At 36.8% G+C, this 17988-nt stretch overlaps 1 protein-coding gene across 5 annotated transcripts in view; it reads right to left on the reverse strand.

The window, feature by feature from the left end:
• Window positions 1–6010: 6010 nt before the first annotated feature.
• The window catches only part of ADAMTS20 (ADAM metallopeptidase with thrombospondin type 1 motif 20), an 86443-nt gene continuing 74465 nt past the window's right edge, over window positions 6011–17988 (reverse strand). For 2 of the 5 annotated variants that reach the window (XM_068190033.1, XM_068190032.1), the window contains exons 29-39: window positions 16429–16596; window positions 15033–15206; window positions 13511–13681; window positions 12635–12835; window positions 12372–12501; window positions 12123–12217; window positions 11930–12024; window positions 11388–11521; window positions 10648–10739; window positions 7784–7888; window positions 6011–7150 (exon numbers count right to left, since the gene is read on the reverse strand). In XM_068190033.1, coding sequence (XP_068046134.1) covers window positions 7061–7150; window positions 7784–7888; window positions 10648–10739; window positions 11388–11521; window positions 11930–12024; window positions 12123–12217; window positions 12372–12501; window positions 12635–12835; window positions 13511–13681; window positions 15033–15206; window positions 16429–16596 — 1455 coding nt within the window. In that variant the 3' untranslated portion in view covers window positions 6011–7060. Of the gene's footprint in view, window positions 7151–7783; window positions 7889–10647; window positions 10740–11387; window positions 11522–11929; window positions 12025–12122; window positions 12218–12371; window positions 12502–12634; window positions 12836–13510; window positions 13682–15032; window positions 15207–16428; window positions 16597–17988 lie in introns of those variants that run through there. The other 3 variants (XR_010999054.1, XR_010999055.1, XR_010999056.1) reach the window with 3 other exon arrangements.

The following is a 17988-nucleotide window of genomic DNA, read 5'->3' on the forward strand; positions in this document are numbered from 1 at the left end:
ATGGCCAGGAACAAACAAAAAAAAAAACCCAAGCCTGAGGTTTCAAGCAAGATCTCATACAAGATCTGTGGACCAGTATAGAATTACATGGGCGTTATTGGGGTTCATTGAAGGGTTAGAAGTATGGCCTGCTATGGTGACTTGTGGAATCAGACCCAGAAGTGTTTTCTTATACGAAGAGTGGCCGTGCCAATTCACATACATTTTTTGTAATGTACCATGTTACTAAGAAACCTAAACAACTTTGCCAGGTTGGTACTCATGCTTGTGCTGGCTTATGCCTTTTGATATGGAAGATGCCACTGGCTTGAACAAGAATGTAAATGTGGGCGTGGGTAAAAATATTTAAATACTAAAATACCTGGTTGCATGAATGTGTGTTTCTAGGGCAATATCATTAAAATAAGAAACCTCACTTTCTTCAGGGAGTAAAGCAGAAAGAAATTTTTTTAAGAACTGATGTCTCCAGAAGAGTTATTTTTTGGTTAGAAAAGTCAAGCACATTCAAAAGGTATGAAATGATGTTTGCAGTGTACAGAACTAAACAGAGAGAAAAAGTCACCGAGCAGTGCAAAAATTGCCTGTAGATACATTTTTTAAATTAAAATTTTATAGTTCTGACAGCTTATATATAATTTAATGTGGCAGTAAAAACACAACACTGGTAACAATGGTGAGGGGGTTGCTTGCACAGGGGCTAGGTAAGCTTTTCAGGTAGCCTGAAGCAGATTTCCTTATTAAAGTCCTCCCTCTCCCTCTGCTTAAGCAGGGTGTAAGTTACTGCTGGAAACAGCGCTCCACACTTCACCTCCTTTGCTGCTTGGGAAATACTCTGAACATTGAATTTCATATGAGGCTATGCTGTCGACAGCTGGTCAGACAAACACATTGCAGGAGGCTAAGCTTCCAGCCCAAAGAGTACATCCCTTTTTTATGCCTGCCTATCTGCATTCTCCAGAGACCTGTCTCAAAATAATCTCTCAGTAAATATTTGGCAGCATGATACCAATAATTCACTTGTCCACAAAAGAAAAAGCAACAATGACTCTCTAATCCTGCCATGGAAGAGAGGCTTCTAGGAGCAAAATAATGTCATTCTTCACTATGCACTTTCTGGTCCTGCTTTTATGTCAGTGCACAGGTTGTGTGGTTTCCCTTTGAGGTAGCAACGATGAATTTACTTCTTTTCCCTTCTTTCTCGGGACTTAGAGGTGGAAATTTAGCTAAGGAACTGGAGACATTTACTTTCCTGGCAAAGGTAGTAATAAACCCAAGACAGAAAACAATAATTGAAGGGCAAAAGAATTCTTAGTTAAATACCTTGTAAACCCTGATGAAAGGGGCTACTGGTGGCAGCCTTCTTAGCCCTGTCTGATCTGCAGAGCTTCCAGGAATACAGATGCTAGCAGGGCTGCTGTTTTCTTTACTGAGGTGTATAAAAATGTTTTTACAACAAGCTTTTCTGCAAGATGTTTTAAATACAGAACACTAACATGAAAGTTTCTGCTCTCTGGTTTTACAAGCACAAATTTCAATTTGTGTTCTGTGCAACCGCATTTTTAATTATTCCATCTTCCAAAAGTAAATGAAAAAAAAAGGAAAATGGAAAATGATTAAATGACCATGAATGTCATTACTGTGGTCAATAAATGACTGCCAGAGACAGCTGAAGTGCGAAAAAGAATTTCAGCCTACAAGGTGTAAATATATGCTGCTGCTATGAATCACTCTAGTCTTCTGCAAATAGAAAATTCATGAGCTTTCCTTGAATGTTTCTTGCTTCTGTAAACCAGACTGCAAAATAAGCCAATACAGTTATTTAAAAAAAAGCCTTTCAGTATTCATAAATGAGGGGTTTCGCTTTCCAAAACAAAATAGTAATGATGAGAAAGACAGAAAAAGCTTGGTTTATTTCAGCTCTTTAGAGAGAGTAATTTGCTAACATTTACAGCTCAGATTCTCCACGCTGCATGCTTTGTTTAATTATGCAAATAAGATTTGAAAAACATACGTAGACAAGAAAGTTTTGTTGCAGGAACAGAGATAAAACATACACAGATTAAAGAGGGAAACATTTGTTTATTGAAAAGGAAAAGGTTCTGGATGGCAGCACAGAGTCAGACATGAGACAGATGAATGCATGCACAGCTGTTCATGTTTAAAGGCAGAATACAGACATAAATACAGTTAGATCTTTGCTCTGCTCTACTGCTACAGTATTTTTATACAATCAACTCAAAGGAATATCTATCATAACTGAACACAAGGAGAAATTTATCAGAAACAGAGCACAGATTGCTTCTTTAAAGCCAGGATAAACAAAGCCCAGAAAAGCCTTTCAACCTATAGTATTGCAAAATAAACTTGACTGTGCAAAAGCAAACCACCTTCTGTGGATGGCAATATTAAATGTCAGATCCAACTCCAAGTCAGATAGCTTGTATTTCTGTTTGAATAAAATGCAGGTAGTTTACCCCTACTATCACAGTTCTGCTCTGTCTCAAGAAAAGCCAGCACTGTGAAACAGGAATGAATGCCCTTTAAAAGCAGTACTTTTTTTTTCCTGTGATCTATAAAGCTTATTTTCAAAGCACACCAGAAAGAGGCCCCCCCTGCATATTTTAGTGATTAGATAATGATTAGTAAGACCATCCTGAAAAATCGTAAATGCTCAGGAAATGATGGCTAAATACTATAGGAGAGCAAAACGGGCCATACAAGAGAGACCATAAGCAGGTCTATAGAATACAAATACTTCCCCAGAGTTGCCACTTTCTAGCCTTTAGAGTACATTATTTCATATTGGTTCTGCCATGGTGACCTCCAGTCATACTTTGCCTGCATCAAGTAGGATACCACATAACTGTTCAAGCCATTTAATTGCAGCCTTTAGTATTTCATGGTTCAATTTCTACAAAAGTTGAAATATGGAAGTCTATCATATAATGAAAATTAATTCTTGAAAAATGCTTTGACAGGCTTCTTTGGTGTGCAGTAGGAAATTATTTCAATTTTTAAATAAAGCCAACATGGATTAACTGCCAACATGGATTACTTTGAAATCTCAGCTGTGATATTTATATATGATGTTCATTTTAATGTTCCTTATTTAAATATTCAGATATCTTCCTTCAAAGTTATTTTTGTAAGTAGTTTTCCTTTATATTTTTAAGTTAAAGTTAAAATATTGCAGCATATTTCTGATCCACTTATAATTCAAGTTCAGTTTTGATAGCCACAGAACATCAACTTTCACATATCTAATTGTTTCTTTATGGAAACTGTAACAAACAACCCCACATATTCCTTCCTAATTTTATTTAAAGCTTTGCAAAATGTAGAAAGCACTTGCAAGACAGTAGTATTTTATTAATATTCTGGATTTCCCAAGAATATCATGTTTTACTGCAATAAAAATGTAAAGATGCAAACCGCCCTCCCTGCTACATGTAACTTTCATTTCAAATAGCCAACAAAACACAGAAGTTACACTGAACATATTCCAGGTTACAGAAGTGCAAGAAAACCCCAAACCTTTCCTTCATCTTGTCAAGTATGTCTTGGATAATACAGCCTTTCAATTAGATAAGAAAACCCATGACTGTCCATCAGAAACCTGCACAGTCACATCCATGTGCTGAAATCACTCAGTCACAGCTCTGCCCACGAACATAGGATTGAATGATTGTACAACACCCGTGTTCTAGATCAAACACCAGGGCACATCCTGCTTCTCTGCAGAGGGAGAGAGGCACAACAGACCAGGATGAATCCTGCTAGAACAGAGACCTCCTAGTGTACCCTGAGCCAAAATTTCCAACTCCTCTGCTACCTCCCACATATAACATTTGGGGAAATACAAGTAGAAGACATCTAGAGGATGAATTCGTCAAGAGAAGTCGCAGGTACTGTCACACATCAAGTGACATTTTGTTAGAGAAACATAAGAAACATGGTTTTTCACATCTAGTCCCTTTTTGGCACTTAATATTCATATAAGCATTAAATGTGTGTGTGCACACACACAGGTAAGTGCATGCAGAGCCAAGTCAAGTGCAGTTCTGTCACCTAATATGTAATGCTACCATTGATGGGATTGAAAAGATCCTAGAAGCTATCTAACAAAGCATAGTTTCAATCCTCTTTAGCTATTACCATTCATCTTTTTTTTTTTTCTCTATGGAATGGTGATAGGGCATTTAAGCATTTCATTTCTTAAGCATGAACCCAAGCAGGAGAGCTGTGTGACTGTGACCAGCAATGGGCAGCTCAGCACATGCAGACCCAGGAGGTGGAGTTGATAGCCCTGTCATGGAGCACTCTACCACTCTGGCAAGCATCTCAGCTGCCCAGTGGGATGGAAATTCAGAATAATTTCAATTAAAGTATATGGAAACATCTTACTGCAAGTACAACCTGTGATCTGCTTTTCTGTTTTGCATGGCCTCCTAACATGTCAGCATCATCAAGTCTCCAATTTCTTCAGAGTTGATCATCAGGCTTATGTTTTTGTTAAATTGCCCTCAGGATAAAAAGTTAGAAGTTAGAAAGTTGAAATTTGGATGACCTTTTGAGCCCTTTTTCCTCCAAAAAAAAAAAAAAAAAAATCACAAAAAACCCCACCAAAACAAAATAAAACAAAACCCCAAAAAAACCCCAAAACACCAACTTACACAGGGAAGTCAGAAAATGTCAGAACATGATGATTACTTTTTCCCTACAGTAGGCTGAAACTCTAAATCAAGGGTATGAGAAAAAAAAGATGCAAAAATATAATCAATATAATATAGTGCTGTTACATGCAGAAGTTGGACCACTGGAATAACTGGTATACTAGAAGCAGAGAAAATACATTTTTATTCAAAAATATATTTTATTATCCAAGAAAAACATGATGTATTGAATATTGCATTAAAAGTCACTTGTTTGGCAGTGGATTGACAGAGTGACTTTGTGGCAGCAGAGCTGAATGCTTTGTAGCCTTTAAATAAGCTGAAAAGTAAAAAGTCCTCTTGGGGATAGAGGCAAACTGCAGTTGCCCTTCTGCCAAAGAAGCAGGCAAGGGACCATGCTATAAAAGCTGGAGTTAGCATAAAGAGAGGAAAATAATTTCAGATTTCTACATTATTTCAGTTAACAACTTACAGGGCAACCCCCTCCCCCAAAAAAATTATAGCTAAATGTGGGAGGATAACTGGAAAGAGCAGACAGACATGGAGTTTTTCCCTCTGAAGCAGGATTTGCTTCTATTGACATTTTTCCTGTAACTATAACCTCCTGTTATTCCAGTACAAGTCAATGTATACCACTGTAAAGAAGCATTAAGAATGTAATTATTCTGTAAATTATCTTATTTCAGCTTAAAGAAGCTGAAATGTTTTTGCAACATTTTGTACATAGAGTACAATACCAAAAAGAGCCCAAACAAAAGTACCCTGGTACCATTCACACAAGCATATTTATTATATAAATATTTTATAAATTACAAGACTTTAATTCCAAATGTAAACACTCCTAGGAAAATAATGTTTTATAGTCTTATTAATGTTTACAACTATTATAAGGCACATAGTGCAAAAATACATTTCTGATGCAGAGATCACAAAATAATTACCTACACGTGTTATCTTAAAAGAAGCTGCATACACTTCTGTGGTACAGTAGTGTTTTTAATTAATAAATATTGCTAATTCATGGCTAATTTTTTGTGGGTAAAAATGTGATATAGCTGCCACTTGATCTACCAATTGTACTGGCATGCAAAATAAGTATTTGGTTTACAGAATGTGTATGGTCAGAAAAAGCATGTATAGTTATCTTCTACATTATGGTTATCTGCTACAATAATATGCACTATTATGCAGGTAGAAAATTTTATTCTGAATACCTGAGAGTTGGCCCTAAAACACATTATCTGTATATGCATATATTTCTACAGTTCTGGACTGTAAAGTAATATAATCCAACAAATCATAGAGCTAGATAATTTTTAAACCTTGTGACTCAGGTGTTAGAACTGTATTTACAGACATTGAAAAACCAAACTGAGTCAAAGATGGACACTAAAACCACTGTGGGTGCTGCCTCTGTCCAGATTTTTCACTAAGGTTATTTAAAATGATGCTGAATCAGACTTTGAAGGACGCACACTACAGCCTTTACTAATGTGCCATTGGCCAGGGTAAAGGAGTAAAGTGGATATGGAAAGTGTTTAAGCAAATACATATTCGTGCAATTATACACAAGATCCTATGGTAAACAGAATACACTGCTTTCACAGTATATTAGGATGAGAGGCAGTGATTTAAAATCAGGTTTTGAAGCAATTTGTTTCCCTATTTTCTTTTTCTGTAACCACAGCAAACCTAAGACCTGATGTTTAACATGTGCTACAGAGACTAAAGAGGTTAAACCACACTTCTCAGTATTTCTGCTAGGAGTTGAGCACCACCAAGAATATAATGAAAGGGGTGGGGAAAAATGCTTTCACTGACAGAGAAACACACAAATCTATAAAACTATCTCAAGCATTTTGGCTATGTACTTTTCAGCTGTAAGTTATTGACAGATAATCCCTACAAGTTTGCACAAAATTGGAAGTATTGAAATTACCCGTCTCTTTATATAGCAGTAAAGCTTTCCTTTCTATATTTTAGCACAATCTATCAAAAAGATCATTAGAGGATAAATTTTGTTGAATACTGCATGAAAAATTATACTGGTAAGTTATAGGTAAAGAATTACAATTATGGTAAAATTTAGAGTGTTACCCATGGAAGTAATCTCAGTGCAATTTACTCATTAGCATATACTGTACTTGGAATAAATGCTTCTATAAAACCTGAAGGTTTCTGATTGTGATTTATGCACTTGCTAGACCACAAACAGATAATACAACTTTGAGCAAATCCTGAAGAAAACAGGAATTCTTATTAGTGAGCATTACAGTAATGAGCACTACAGACATAAAAAAAATTACAATATAAAAATACAGAGCACCTACAATTTGAACCTAAATGGCAAATGTCTCTGCTTTGATGCTGTTAGTACATCAGAGTTCTCACTGTATTTGAAGTTGGAGACCAATAATTGTGTTAGGAACACATTTTCCACAAAATCCTCCACATCTTCCATATATTTTAGTACCATCCTGGGAATTAGACAAAGAGAAGAGTCAATCAAGAAAAGCAATTGAAATGACAGTTGCACAAAAGGCTTCTCGAGGTTTGCACACAACAGACCTTTTGACATATCATACCTAGAAACACTAAATCAAGAGACAACAGCATTAGCAAAAGAGGAACAGAGAACCTTTATCACTACCACTCTCACCTTGTTCCCAAGGCTCTACACCATTACCATCCAATGTTGTCTTAAACCGTGCACGCTTACTGTTCCAGTTTAATTGGTCTTTTGGTTTCCCATGCTAATAAATTTGGGAGTAAGCAACAAAAAGGATCATCTGTAGTAGAATGATCTTGAACAAAATGTGGAGGTTTGGGCATTGTGTTCGGGTATTTTTTAAAGCATCTTCAAAGCCTCTAATAAACCAAATTAATACAATACCTCTTAAAATCAGTTAAGAGAAGGGTAGGTAGGGAGTGTTGATCTGAATTAGATGCTGGAAAGTGTGATTAAACATTGCTGAAGAAGACTTAAATGAGTCAGACACCTTGAATGCTATTTCTGATTCACAAAAATCACTGTAGCTTTCACTACAGTCAACACTTGTACCTCTTGTCCAAGCAATAAGAGCAGGTAAAGAAAAACAGCATTGACTCACGTGGGATTTGTGTATATCAGCAGTTGCATAGTTGCCCTGAGCAATCCACCTCACTGTACTGGATAGTCTCAGACCTGTACCAGCTAAGTTAATGCTGAACTGTCCCTAGGAAAAAAAAAATACAGAGCTGATAAATGGTTCAAACGGTTCAAAACACTAAAAGACTTTACATTGGCATATTTGCACATATCGCTTGGGATATGTCTAAACATTAAATACTCAAAGGTGTGTACAAAATATGAGCTGGTTATGCTGCATTACACCTTTTCTATGGACATTCACAACACAAAACCAAGTTATTCTGCAATAAGCATCAGTTGTGCTTCAGCTGATCTGTAGCATCTGAGTATGAAGACAAAACTAACATCAGACAAGTGAAATTATTTTTGCCTTTCTACAAATGAAATTTTAATTTACAAAAAGTGCAGACTTTCAAAAGACAAGAGTGAAGCTGTTTTTCTTGAAAGACTATTTTTTTTAAGTTCCTGATATTTTTGGAAATAACTTGATCAAAACATACTGCTCTCTGTAAAGAGAAATCACTTCTTGTACACCTAATTTTCAAATGTTTTAACTCTGTCTAAGCATCATCATCTTATCATGTTCCATTGCTTTTTCAGTATAATAAATAACACATTTGAACAGGAATATAAGAGAATGTTAAAATAAATAACTATACTTTTAAGTGGAATGTTTTGCAATACAAACCATTCACAACAGATAGAGAAGCTATTGATTCTAAAACATTTGCCTACACAAATACAGACTCTGAAGACTAGCTTCAGTCAGTTCCTATGAGAATAGGAAATATATTAAAAATAACAAATTGCACCACCTTGGTAAACAAACTGGCAAACAGAAAAATATTAAATTGCATTCACAGAGAAGTGCAATATGCTACAAAGAAGTACTACCTCCACAAAGAGCCTAATGATTAGTTCAGGCAGCACTACAATCAGAAAACTGCACACCTCTGCATCACTCACTGAAAGCCTGGATTGCTGTATTCAGACCTCATAATTTTTATTGCAAATGGTAGCTTCTGTGTTTTATTGCTTAATAATGCCATACATATATATATATATATATATATATATATATATATATAGCTTTTATTATGATGATTCGCTTACATTATTTTGCAAAAATTCAGTTATATTGCTCAGTGTGGCAGATTTATTTTGAGAGCACTTCTATAAAAAGATGCTGTGCTTATAGTCCTCATGTAACTCGGGATGAGATAATAAAACTCATATAGATAGATAGGTTGTTCTTCACAAAGAATCCACAAAGTGGAAGATTTCCATTTAATGAAGGAGGAAATTCTATAAATGGTGTGGAATGATTTCCATAATTAACAGTCCCAGAGTAACTTCTTTCACACTGATACCGTTTTGCAAAAATAAGTGAGAAATGCTATTACAATTACAATGCCAGCTCAATAGCTGTCTGACATATCATGCAGCATATGCAAGGCTAGGAACAGATTTCAAGGACTAAAAGTACAGGAATGGAAGCCTTTTGACTGCATCAAAAGTGCCAGCTTCAGTCAGAACTTATAGATGGAAATAAATGTGTCAGTGCCAAGGCATATAAGCAGAATGACCTCCCAACAGAAGCTACACACAGCAAAGAGATTTGTATCATACTGCACCCAAAGGACTTGCAGGTTGAAGGCATCCAATACTACAATGAAATTCAAAAGTTTTCTTGCCAAGGTTTAAGTCTGCCAAACCTAAGCACTTCATTTGTAGAAAAACTGCGCATAAATTGTCTCCATCTGCCCTTGGCTGTGTCCACTCACAGAGCTGGTCTTAAGTTAAGGCAACCAGGAGACATGGGCGACAGGGATTCACTTCCAAGCAAGTGTGAGCCAGTTGGTCTTATCTCCTTTATAACCAGTGAAAAGAAATTCACTTCCAGAGGACAGCTGACCTCATCCTAAACTGTCTAATACAGTAAGATAAACTGAAGTGTTTTCTAAGGAATCCTGTTTCTGCCAATGGGCTGCAAAGGTTGATTAGGTCAGACTAGGGCTATGTCTGCATTATCAAGAAGGACAATGCAGTATAAACATACTTTTAAAGTAAAAATTGGCCCAGAGACCCCAAGTCTGTAGACAGTGCACAAATCAGGGGTTTATTTTGGACTAACTCTCCCCTAGTCCCATGGACTGAATCCTCAATAGCATTAGAGTATATTAAGATCCTTCCTCTGAAGCTCATTGTTAGCTTTAGCTTCATCCAAAAGGGATCCTGTTCATGTCTTTCAAAACTACTCTGTGATGTGAAACAACAAACAGCAAACTGGGACAATATAGAGGTTAATCTAAGAAGCACCACCCAGTACAGCTAGAACACTAATGTAGTCACAACAGTGCATGTGGAAATTTTAAAGTAAACTGCTAAAAAAGATTTATTTCCTCTGGTAGTCTTCAAAGACATGAAGCAGAGTAACAGAGAAGCAGAGAAGACATCTCAGGAGAAAAACAGAAAAGATAAGGAAAATTATGCAGGATGATAGAAAAGTCACTAGAGAAGAATAAAGAATGAGAAAGCATTAGGGGAAACAAAGGATACATCAAATCCAGAGAGAGGCAGAGCAGTACATGAAACACACAGAAAGTTGGAAGCACATACATGGAGCCTACAGGGAAAGGGTGTAGCAAACAATTTGAGGGAAAAACTGTGAGGGGGGGATGATGGAACAGGAGAGAAGAGAGTAAGAAAAAAATACTTGTTAATGCTGTACACTGACCTCACAGAATAGGAGATTAGTTTAGAACCTTACAGATCTAAACAAGTCACACTTTTTTTCCCCCACTCTTATGTAAAAATTTTAAGGGAGTAAGAAATCATAAATACCTGTGGACATCTGGCTGCACTGTAGCAATCTCCAGCTGTAGCAAATGGTACTGCTCTCCCAAGTATAGTCTGAGCAAAAAGAAAATCTGTGGCTAGAAAACAGAAAATTACTCAACACTAACTGTTGCATTTGAAGTTCAGGGGGAAACAGTGAAAAGTGTGAACATGGGTGTTTGCATTTTTATTTGTTGTTCCCTTGGAAGGGAAGGTTGTGTGTTTTGATTTAAGAAACAATGGTTTGAATTTTGATTATTGCACCACTAGTCCAACCTACAAGGCCAGAATTCTGTCTGAGATATGAGTGGGTTAGGAGGAAGATGGATGTGTGCCTTGACACTGCACCAAGTGACTTGGGTCAACTTGCCAGCTTCAGGCAGGGGCTTAAAGCACTGTAAGATTCCCTGATCTCAAGATTTATTTAGTGTCTGCCAAGGCCTAGGAAGGGACTAAGCAGAGCACAGAAATGAAGACTTCCACAAGAAAAAAAGGCCATGGACTAAAATAAAATGAAATAATGGGAACAAAACCTTTGAAAATGAAGGTAGTTCACATATAAGATAGTGGTGGGTTGGTTTTTTTTTTTTTTTTGACATTGAATTCTTAAATTAAATAAGAACTTTGTTTGCCACGCAATGGCACAGCTGGATCTGTTAAGTGGATCAAAGTAGTAATTTGGTAATTGTAACCACATCCAACTTCAATAGAATGCTGAAATTGGCTAAAACAAACAAAATACTTACTTTTAATTTGCATAGAAGCTACATCAAATCTTATTTTGCTAAAAACCGTGAAGCCAGCTGCAAGGTAATCATTTCGACAGGCACAGTCTTGCCTTCTGCTTCCATTGAAAGGACATTCATATGGATTCTGCAACCTAAAGAATAGAAAATATTCAGTTTTCATTTTGAGATTTTTTCCTTAACAGAATTTCACAGTGAAAAATAAGTGTATTGCACTATGTCACATAAAAATATTAAACAACCTTTACTGAACAAGAAGCGCAGCTTTTAATCTTGGCTCAAGTGAAATACTAATGTGGATCCAAGTCATTTCTACCAAAGTCAACACAGAAAAAAAATATAATCATTAAGTACAACTGACATAATTTCAGGCTGGAAGTATCCACATTTCTGTACGTGTGCTCACATACCTGGATATTTAAAACAGAAAATCAAGGAAAAAAAATCCTACTCATATCCCTCACAAAAAGTAAGTATTATTTTATTCTTTTATTTTGGAAGGAATAAGTGTACTTCATAAAGTTACAAAACCACGTCTGTACCTGTATCCATATACTTCAGAAAAGTTTTCTGCTTCACCTTTTACCAATGTCAAATATTCTTTGGGATTTTCTAAGTTCATGCCTGAGCAATAAATCTGGGAGAGAAAATGCAACTCTTTAGCAAAATCTTTATTAGAAAAGTGTAATTTCACAAAAATATGTACTCATAAAAACTTATAAATATTAACAGTACCTTTATCATCCTCCCCTTAACGTTAAGTAGGTATTCACCATCCTTCCTAATCCCTTTTTTAATCTGCATATCTTTGCAGGTGGCAAGAGTTTCACCTTCAAAATGAATTATTAAATCATATTAATATTTCAGGAACAGAGCTTACTTTTAGGACTTAATTTTCCATAATTGCACTGCAAATATATTTATAGCTTTAATATAAGTAACCTGGGAAAATATTAACTGCATAAAATCACAGCTATCACTTACATTCTTTCTCATGGCAGATCTTTCTGGCATTTGGTTTTAAATGTGGCAGGCACAAGTCACTAGATAAGCCATTTTCAGTCATACACTCTACTGTTCTCTGCTTTATCCCCACTCCACAAGATGCTGAGCACTAGACATAGATAACCATTAAGACTCAGTTTAGAAAGAAGCAAATAATTAATATCATTATGTCAGCAAGTTATTCTTGGCATTTATTCATGCTAGAGGCAGCTATAAAAATAAGCTTGCACGTCTGTACTCACTTTGGTCCACTTCCCCACTGTCCACGTAGATGCTTGTGAACATCCTTTGACATTGCATTTATAAATGTACGGGGATGGCTCTACTGGGCATTCTCGGTACGCTACAGTCCGAAGGCCATGGATGTGCTGACTTTGGACGGAGTGGATTCCAACACAGTACGGGATCCTCTGCTGGTAACCAAACCCACAGCTCTCTGAGCACTGAAATAAAATCCCCAGACACAGACATCATTTCTGTGAAAGTTTCTGTGACATTTCTGAAGAATTGCATTACAGGTAAGTCAGCTCTGAGCCTTGCTCTGGCAAAAGCCTGTCATTGCAGGCGTGCCACCTTGGGCTGGAACATCAGTGCGGAGAAGTGAAGGTCTGCAATAGTTCCATGTGCAAGGAGCCACAAAGCCCCATGGTGCCCTTTTTTCAGAGGTTCCAGAGAGCTGTGACACATGTACAGACAGTCATTCCCTCTCAGATGTGATACATGCACAGACATGCACACACAGGCAGTGCAGACGTGAAAGGAAAAAAAGCACCGATCAAACACTTCACTGAAATCAAGGAAAAGCTTTTTGGCTACTTCAGTGAGGTCAGCTTGCAAGAGAGTTTCCTGGGAACCAGCAAAGGAACCCTGCAGTAGGTGTAGCTCTCCTCTAGTTAATGATCACAGGTCCTAGGTGGTTAAGGGAGGACTCACAGTAACAGCCTCTACAGTAAATCATGGCTGACTTGGAAGGTCAATGTGAGAACGTTTAGACAGCCATGTTCAAATGCAAATATACTTCTCTTTTTCTCCACACAGGTAACCTACATTTTACATGAATATAACATTCTTAAATGTAAAGATATATAAAGGATGTGTGAGCAGTACAATTAGTGTACCTGTGACAGTTCTCCTGTAAGCACAACATATTTCGAGGGAGCTACCCTGCAGGTTTTGGATGATGGAGGCTTTGTAGCAGGATCACAGAAGCTTTCATCCACTTGGAGCTGGTTTTCATTCACACATTTTACTTTCCGGTATATTTCCTTTCTTCTAGATGATGCTGAGCACTAAAAGTGAGAAAATCAATCATAGTTTAACTAGACATTTACAGAATGAAGTTATCTACTGATTGTCACACACCAGTAAAACCCAGACAGCAATACTTTTGACATCTGCTATCAATGTCAGACTAAATTACTCACTGAATCAGTGTCTTTTACTTTGTTTTCAATGTTCAAGTACTTCTAATCAGCTGAAAAAAATCAACAGCTTATAATAACAATGACACAGTAACTGTTGGGTGAGACAGAGAAGAAAATGAAAATGCCAAGCCAAGATGACAGGTTAAGTGTAAAAGCCTTTCCACAGAGAAAGGAAAGATACAGAAAAAGATTTCAGAGAAATATGAAAGGAATAAGTTGGTCCTGAAAACAAAACAAGATGATCTTGAAAACAAAACAAGAGGGAGATTGAGAGGGAGATGGACGGGGAGAGGGAGAGCCTAGAAAATTTAGCATGTCAGATTATTATTATTATTATGACACAAATGCACAAAATGTTTTTTGTTTAATGCTAGAGAAAGGCTCTTCTGCACACCATTTCAGGTATTATACATAATTTTTGTTTTTCTCTCTTCCCCATCTTTATACATTTGCATGTTTGCAAAAATATCAAAAGTTATTAAATGTTTAGCGTTTTTAGCATATTTTAGTAGAAAATAGTAATTACACCTTTAGAAATGACAGCACTCTTCTGAAGGTATCTGTAGATTTTCTTAAATATGAAAAAGCATACTTGTTAAGAGAATGCTGAGTTTTATTTTCTTATCTTGCTTCCTCTTTGCTAGGAATATAATGAGATTTATTTTGCTTCTTATCTTTTCTTTAACAAGAAAAGATGCTTCATGTTTTTAAGATGCTTTAAATCTTCCATACAGAAATTCTTATAAACACTGTTGTCTGAAGATTTTACCTCCATGGTGTTTACTTCCACATGACACTTCTGCTGCATTTCTGTTCTTAAAAAGCTGCTTTTTAAAAAGATATTTCATAATAAGGATTTATTAAACATCTTATGCACTATGTAGAGAAGTATGTAGAGACAGTCCTATCAATAAGTACCTGCTCAGAACTCCACCAGAGCTTTTGTTTACTACAACAGGCAAGCAAATCTTGTAGAGACTATAAAAAGAGAGTATAAATAAAGCCTTTGACATTTTTTGTCACTTTTGAAGTTTTGCAAGCCTGACCTTCAAAATTTCCAGCATAGTCATTTGTTATTCTGCATCATAACAGCTACTAGAAATATACCCAAATGTGGGGGAGGGAAAGAAATTTAAAAATAACAGAAAGCCCAAGCTCATTATATATAGATATTACGTAACTGAATTAAGTCATACAAGTTAAAAACCTTACTTACACTTTCCCATCCATGTGCCAGCCAGCGGTACAGAAGGCAGGCGGGCTGCTGGCAGTGCCTCATGCTGGCGGGGCGCAGGTCATGGCTGCACATTGCATCACTCACCCGCCCCAGGCCTGTCACCTGACAGGAGATGTCCCTCTGTTGAATCCCCACTCCACAGGATACAGAGCACTAAAATTGATCAAAATTAGTTATGTCACTACAAAACGAGACAGTTCCCAAAAGGGTGTACAGATGTCATTAGAAGCTCTTAGGATATCATTTAAGATATACTTCACAGCCCTTGTGATAGAATACCTGAAGAAATTTATGTTGAAAATGCAAAACTACAATTAAAACATTTTAAAAATACAGAAAATAATTGCATCTGAGGTACCTAATGGAACTCTCTGCCTACCTTAATACACAGTAGGGACAATCACTATAGAAATATGCAAAGCAAAAGTTTACATTTTTGCAAGACCAACAGTCGAAGCTCTGAGTTTACATCTTGTTTTTATTAGAGACTGACAGTCTTGTCTGTTGTTTTAAAATGCAAATACTACAATAAAAGAGAAACAAAATCTCAGTGTTTCAGGTTAGAAAATCTTGCAAAAAGTGTAATATTCTGAGGACACTATCTTTTGTGGTAGTACTAAGAATTTTGAACCCTGAAGAGCTTAAATGCCAAATGTCTCTTTTCCTCCTTCCTGGCCAAAGAAGTTTCACTATGCCACTAATGCCTGCTGAGATAAACCTAATTCCTTTTTAGCCTAGGCAGAAGCACTATTATATCCCAAAGCCTACCGAAAAGTCCAAGCTCCATCATAAAGTTCACATTGTTCTATCAAGTGTGGCCAAAATGTGGAGAGTGGTACTGTGTCTTTACCAATGTGGGGAATTTGTGTTGAAAGAGTGAGTGAAATGCAAAATATTGCAATGTGCTCAGTTGTACACACAATTTTACAAGAAGGTGAAAGACGTTTTATAAGACCAAACCAGGGAAAAGTCCAGTATTTATGGCCATGAGCCCTTTTTCTTGTCCTTTTCCCACAAATGTGGCTCCATTTCACTGTTTAGACTGAAATAGCAAATAGTGATACTACTGAATTCCTTGCAGAAGGTAAGAAGTAAACCTTAAAAATTCACTGTTAATTTACAAGGTAAGATGAGGAAAGTCCTAAGTAGCTATTCAGTACAAAATTCAGATTAGCAAATAATTTCAGTTTCCACAGACATTTATTTTTCATTACTCTTGAAAGAAAGAAAAAGAAAATACAATGAAGTACTTGCTAATTTGCAAATGTCATTGTGATGTGTGTACTGACAATTATTCCCACTGAAGCATTGTGTCATGAAAATGCTATTGTCTTGCATTTTCATGGAGAACATAATTATGGAAGCTTTTACATACCTCTTTCCATCTGCTGGCCTTCCAAGAAGGACATCTTCCAGCTCTACATATTTTGTATATTCGTGGTTTTTTCAAATGTTTGCAGTTGTCTTCTCCTATTTTTGCTTGGAAGCTGTTAATGCAATGCACATCACGAAACTTCAAACCTTTTCCACAGGAAACAGAACACTGAAAAGAGAAGTGTTATTTCACTACTATGCTAAAAATCTCAGAGCAATAAGAAAACCAGAAGAAGCTGTGGCCTCACTCAAAATGGACTCAGCCATTATAGAAGTTTCTGTATTATGACACAACATCTGCTGTACGTGTCTGAAACTGCTCTGTAAGCTGTCTCATACTGAGCATTACAGATCACGTGCCAAATGTCTCTCTCATCTTGTGCATTCATTGATGTAATCATTGAGAAATACCTGCGCTCAGCCATCCATACCCATGCAGGAGACAGCTTGCTGCTAATGTCACCTATGATCTCACAAGAACATGCTCTAGCAGCTGTTTCCAGCATGTGTACTTCTATTTTCATGTAGGCACGATGCTTATCACAAGCACCAAAGAAAGGAAAATGCAGTACCATGGCTATGTGTGTTCCTAGCTAGTAGGCTACAAAGTCATGTTTGCTTGGCAAGTCCCCTCCATGAGCTTTGGGTATCTTATGGTATGTGGCAAAAAGGCATGAGAAGAGGTATGAAGTAGACACCACCAGTTTAAGTGTGGTCCTTGGAGGTGTGGAGTTGCCCCACCCCCCCAGTATCCCATTTTCTTCAGAAAGCTGCTACAATTTACAGAGCTGGTTCTAGGACCTTCCTCCTTCCCTTTCCCTTTTCCTTTCCCTTTCCCTTTCCTCCTTCCCTCCAATATCAAACTGTCAGGGCTGCAGGTTCATTCCGTGAAGCCCTCCCTGGCAGTGTGTCCTAGCTGAGACTACAGCGTGCCTGATGGATCAGGCTCTTCTGCAGAAATGGCCATTCCTCTGCTACGTTGCTGGACTGCTGTTAGACTTCACTGAGGTTTGATCAGTGAGGTTCTGATTCATCACATCATGGTCGTCCTGTACACCTACAGAGTAGGGCTATAGGACCTAGGGAGCTTTCAGTCAAAGAAGGAAGTCAAACATCTGAACTTCTTCCACATTAGGTGGCTACTCAGCTGATTTCTCTTGAACCATGAACAACGTAAGTACTTTAGTATTTCCTTCTTAAATACTGTTATCATTTTGTCATATTTCCTTAAATATTTCATACCCTCCTATTAAAAAGCTTAGATCAATGGAGACAATTTTTTCTGTTTTGAAAGAGAACATGCTTAATTTGTTCCAGGATTTCATCCATGCTTTACTTTATGCTTGAAAAAGCACTTCCTACAGGAAGATAATTAATTCAGGTAGAAAAATAATAGTCCAATAAAAATTGAATTTTTTTAGTGGGTATGAAAAATAAATTAAATATAGACTTTCCTCAAAAGCAATGAAGATATTTCTCTTCCCTTTATGCCACATCATCATCACCTACATCATTAGCATTACATGCTAACTAAACAAAACATTTTTGAATACATATGTCT

This window comes from Anomalospiza imberbis, chromosome 5, assembly GCF_031753505.1.
Source record: "Anomalospiza imberbis isolate Cuckoo-Finch-1a 21T00152 chromosome 5, ASM3175350v1, whole genome shotgun sequence".
Classification (NCBI taxonomy): domain Eukaryota; kingdom Metazoa; phylum Chordata; class Aves; order Passeriformes; family Viduidae; genus Anomalospiza; species Anomalospiza imberbis.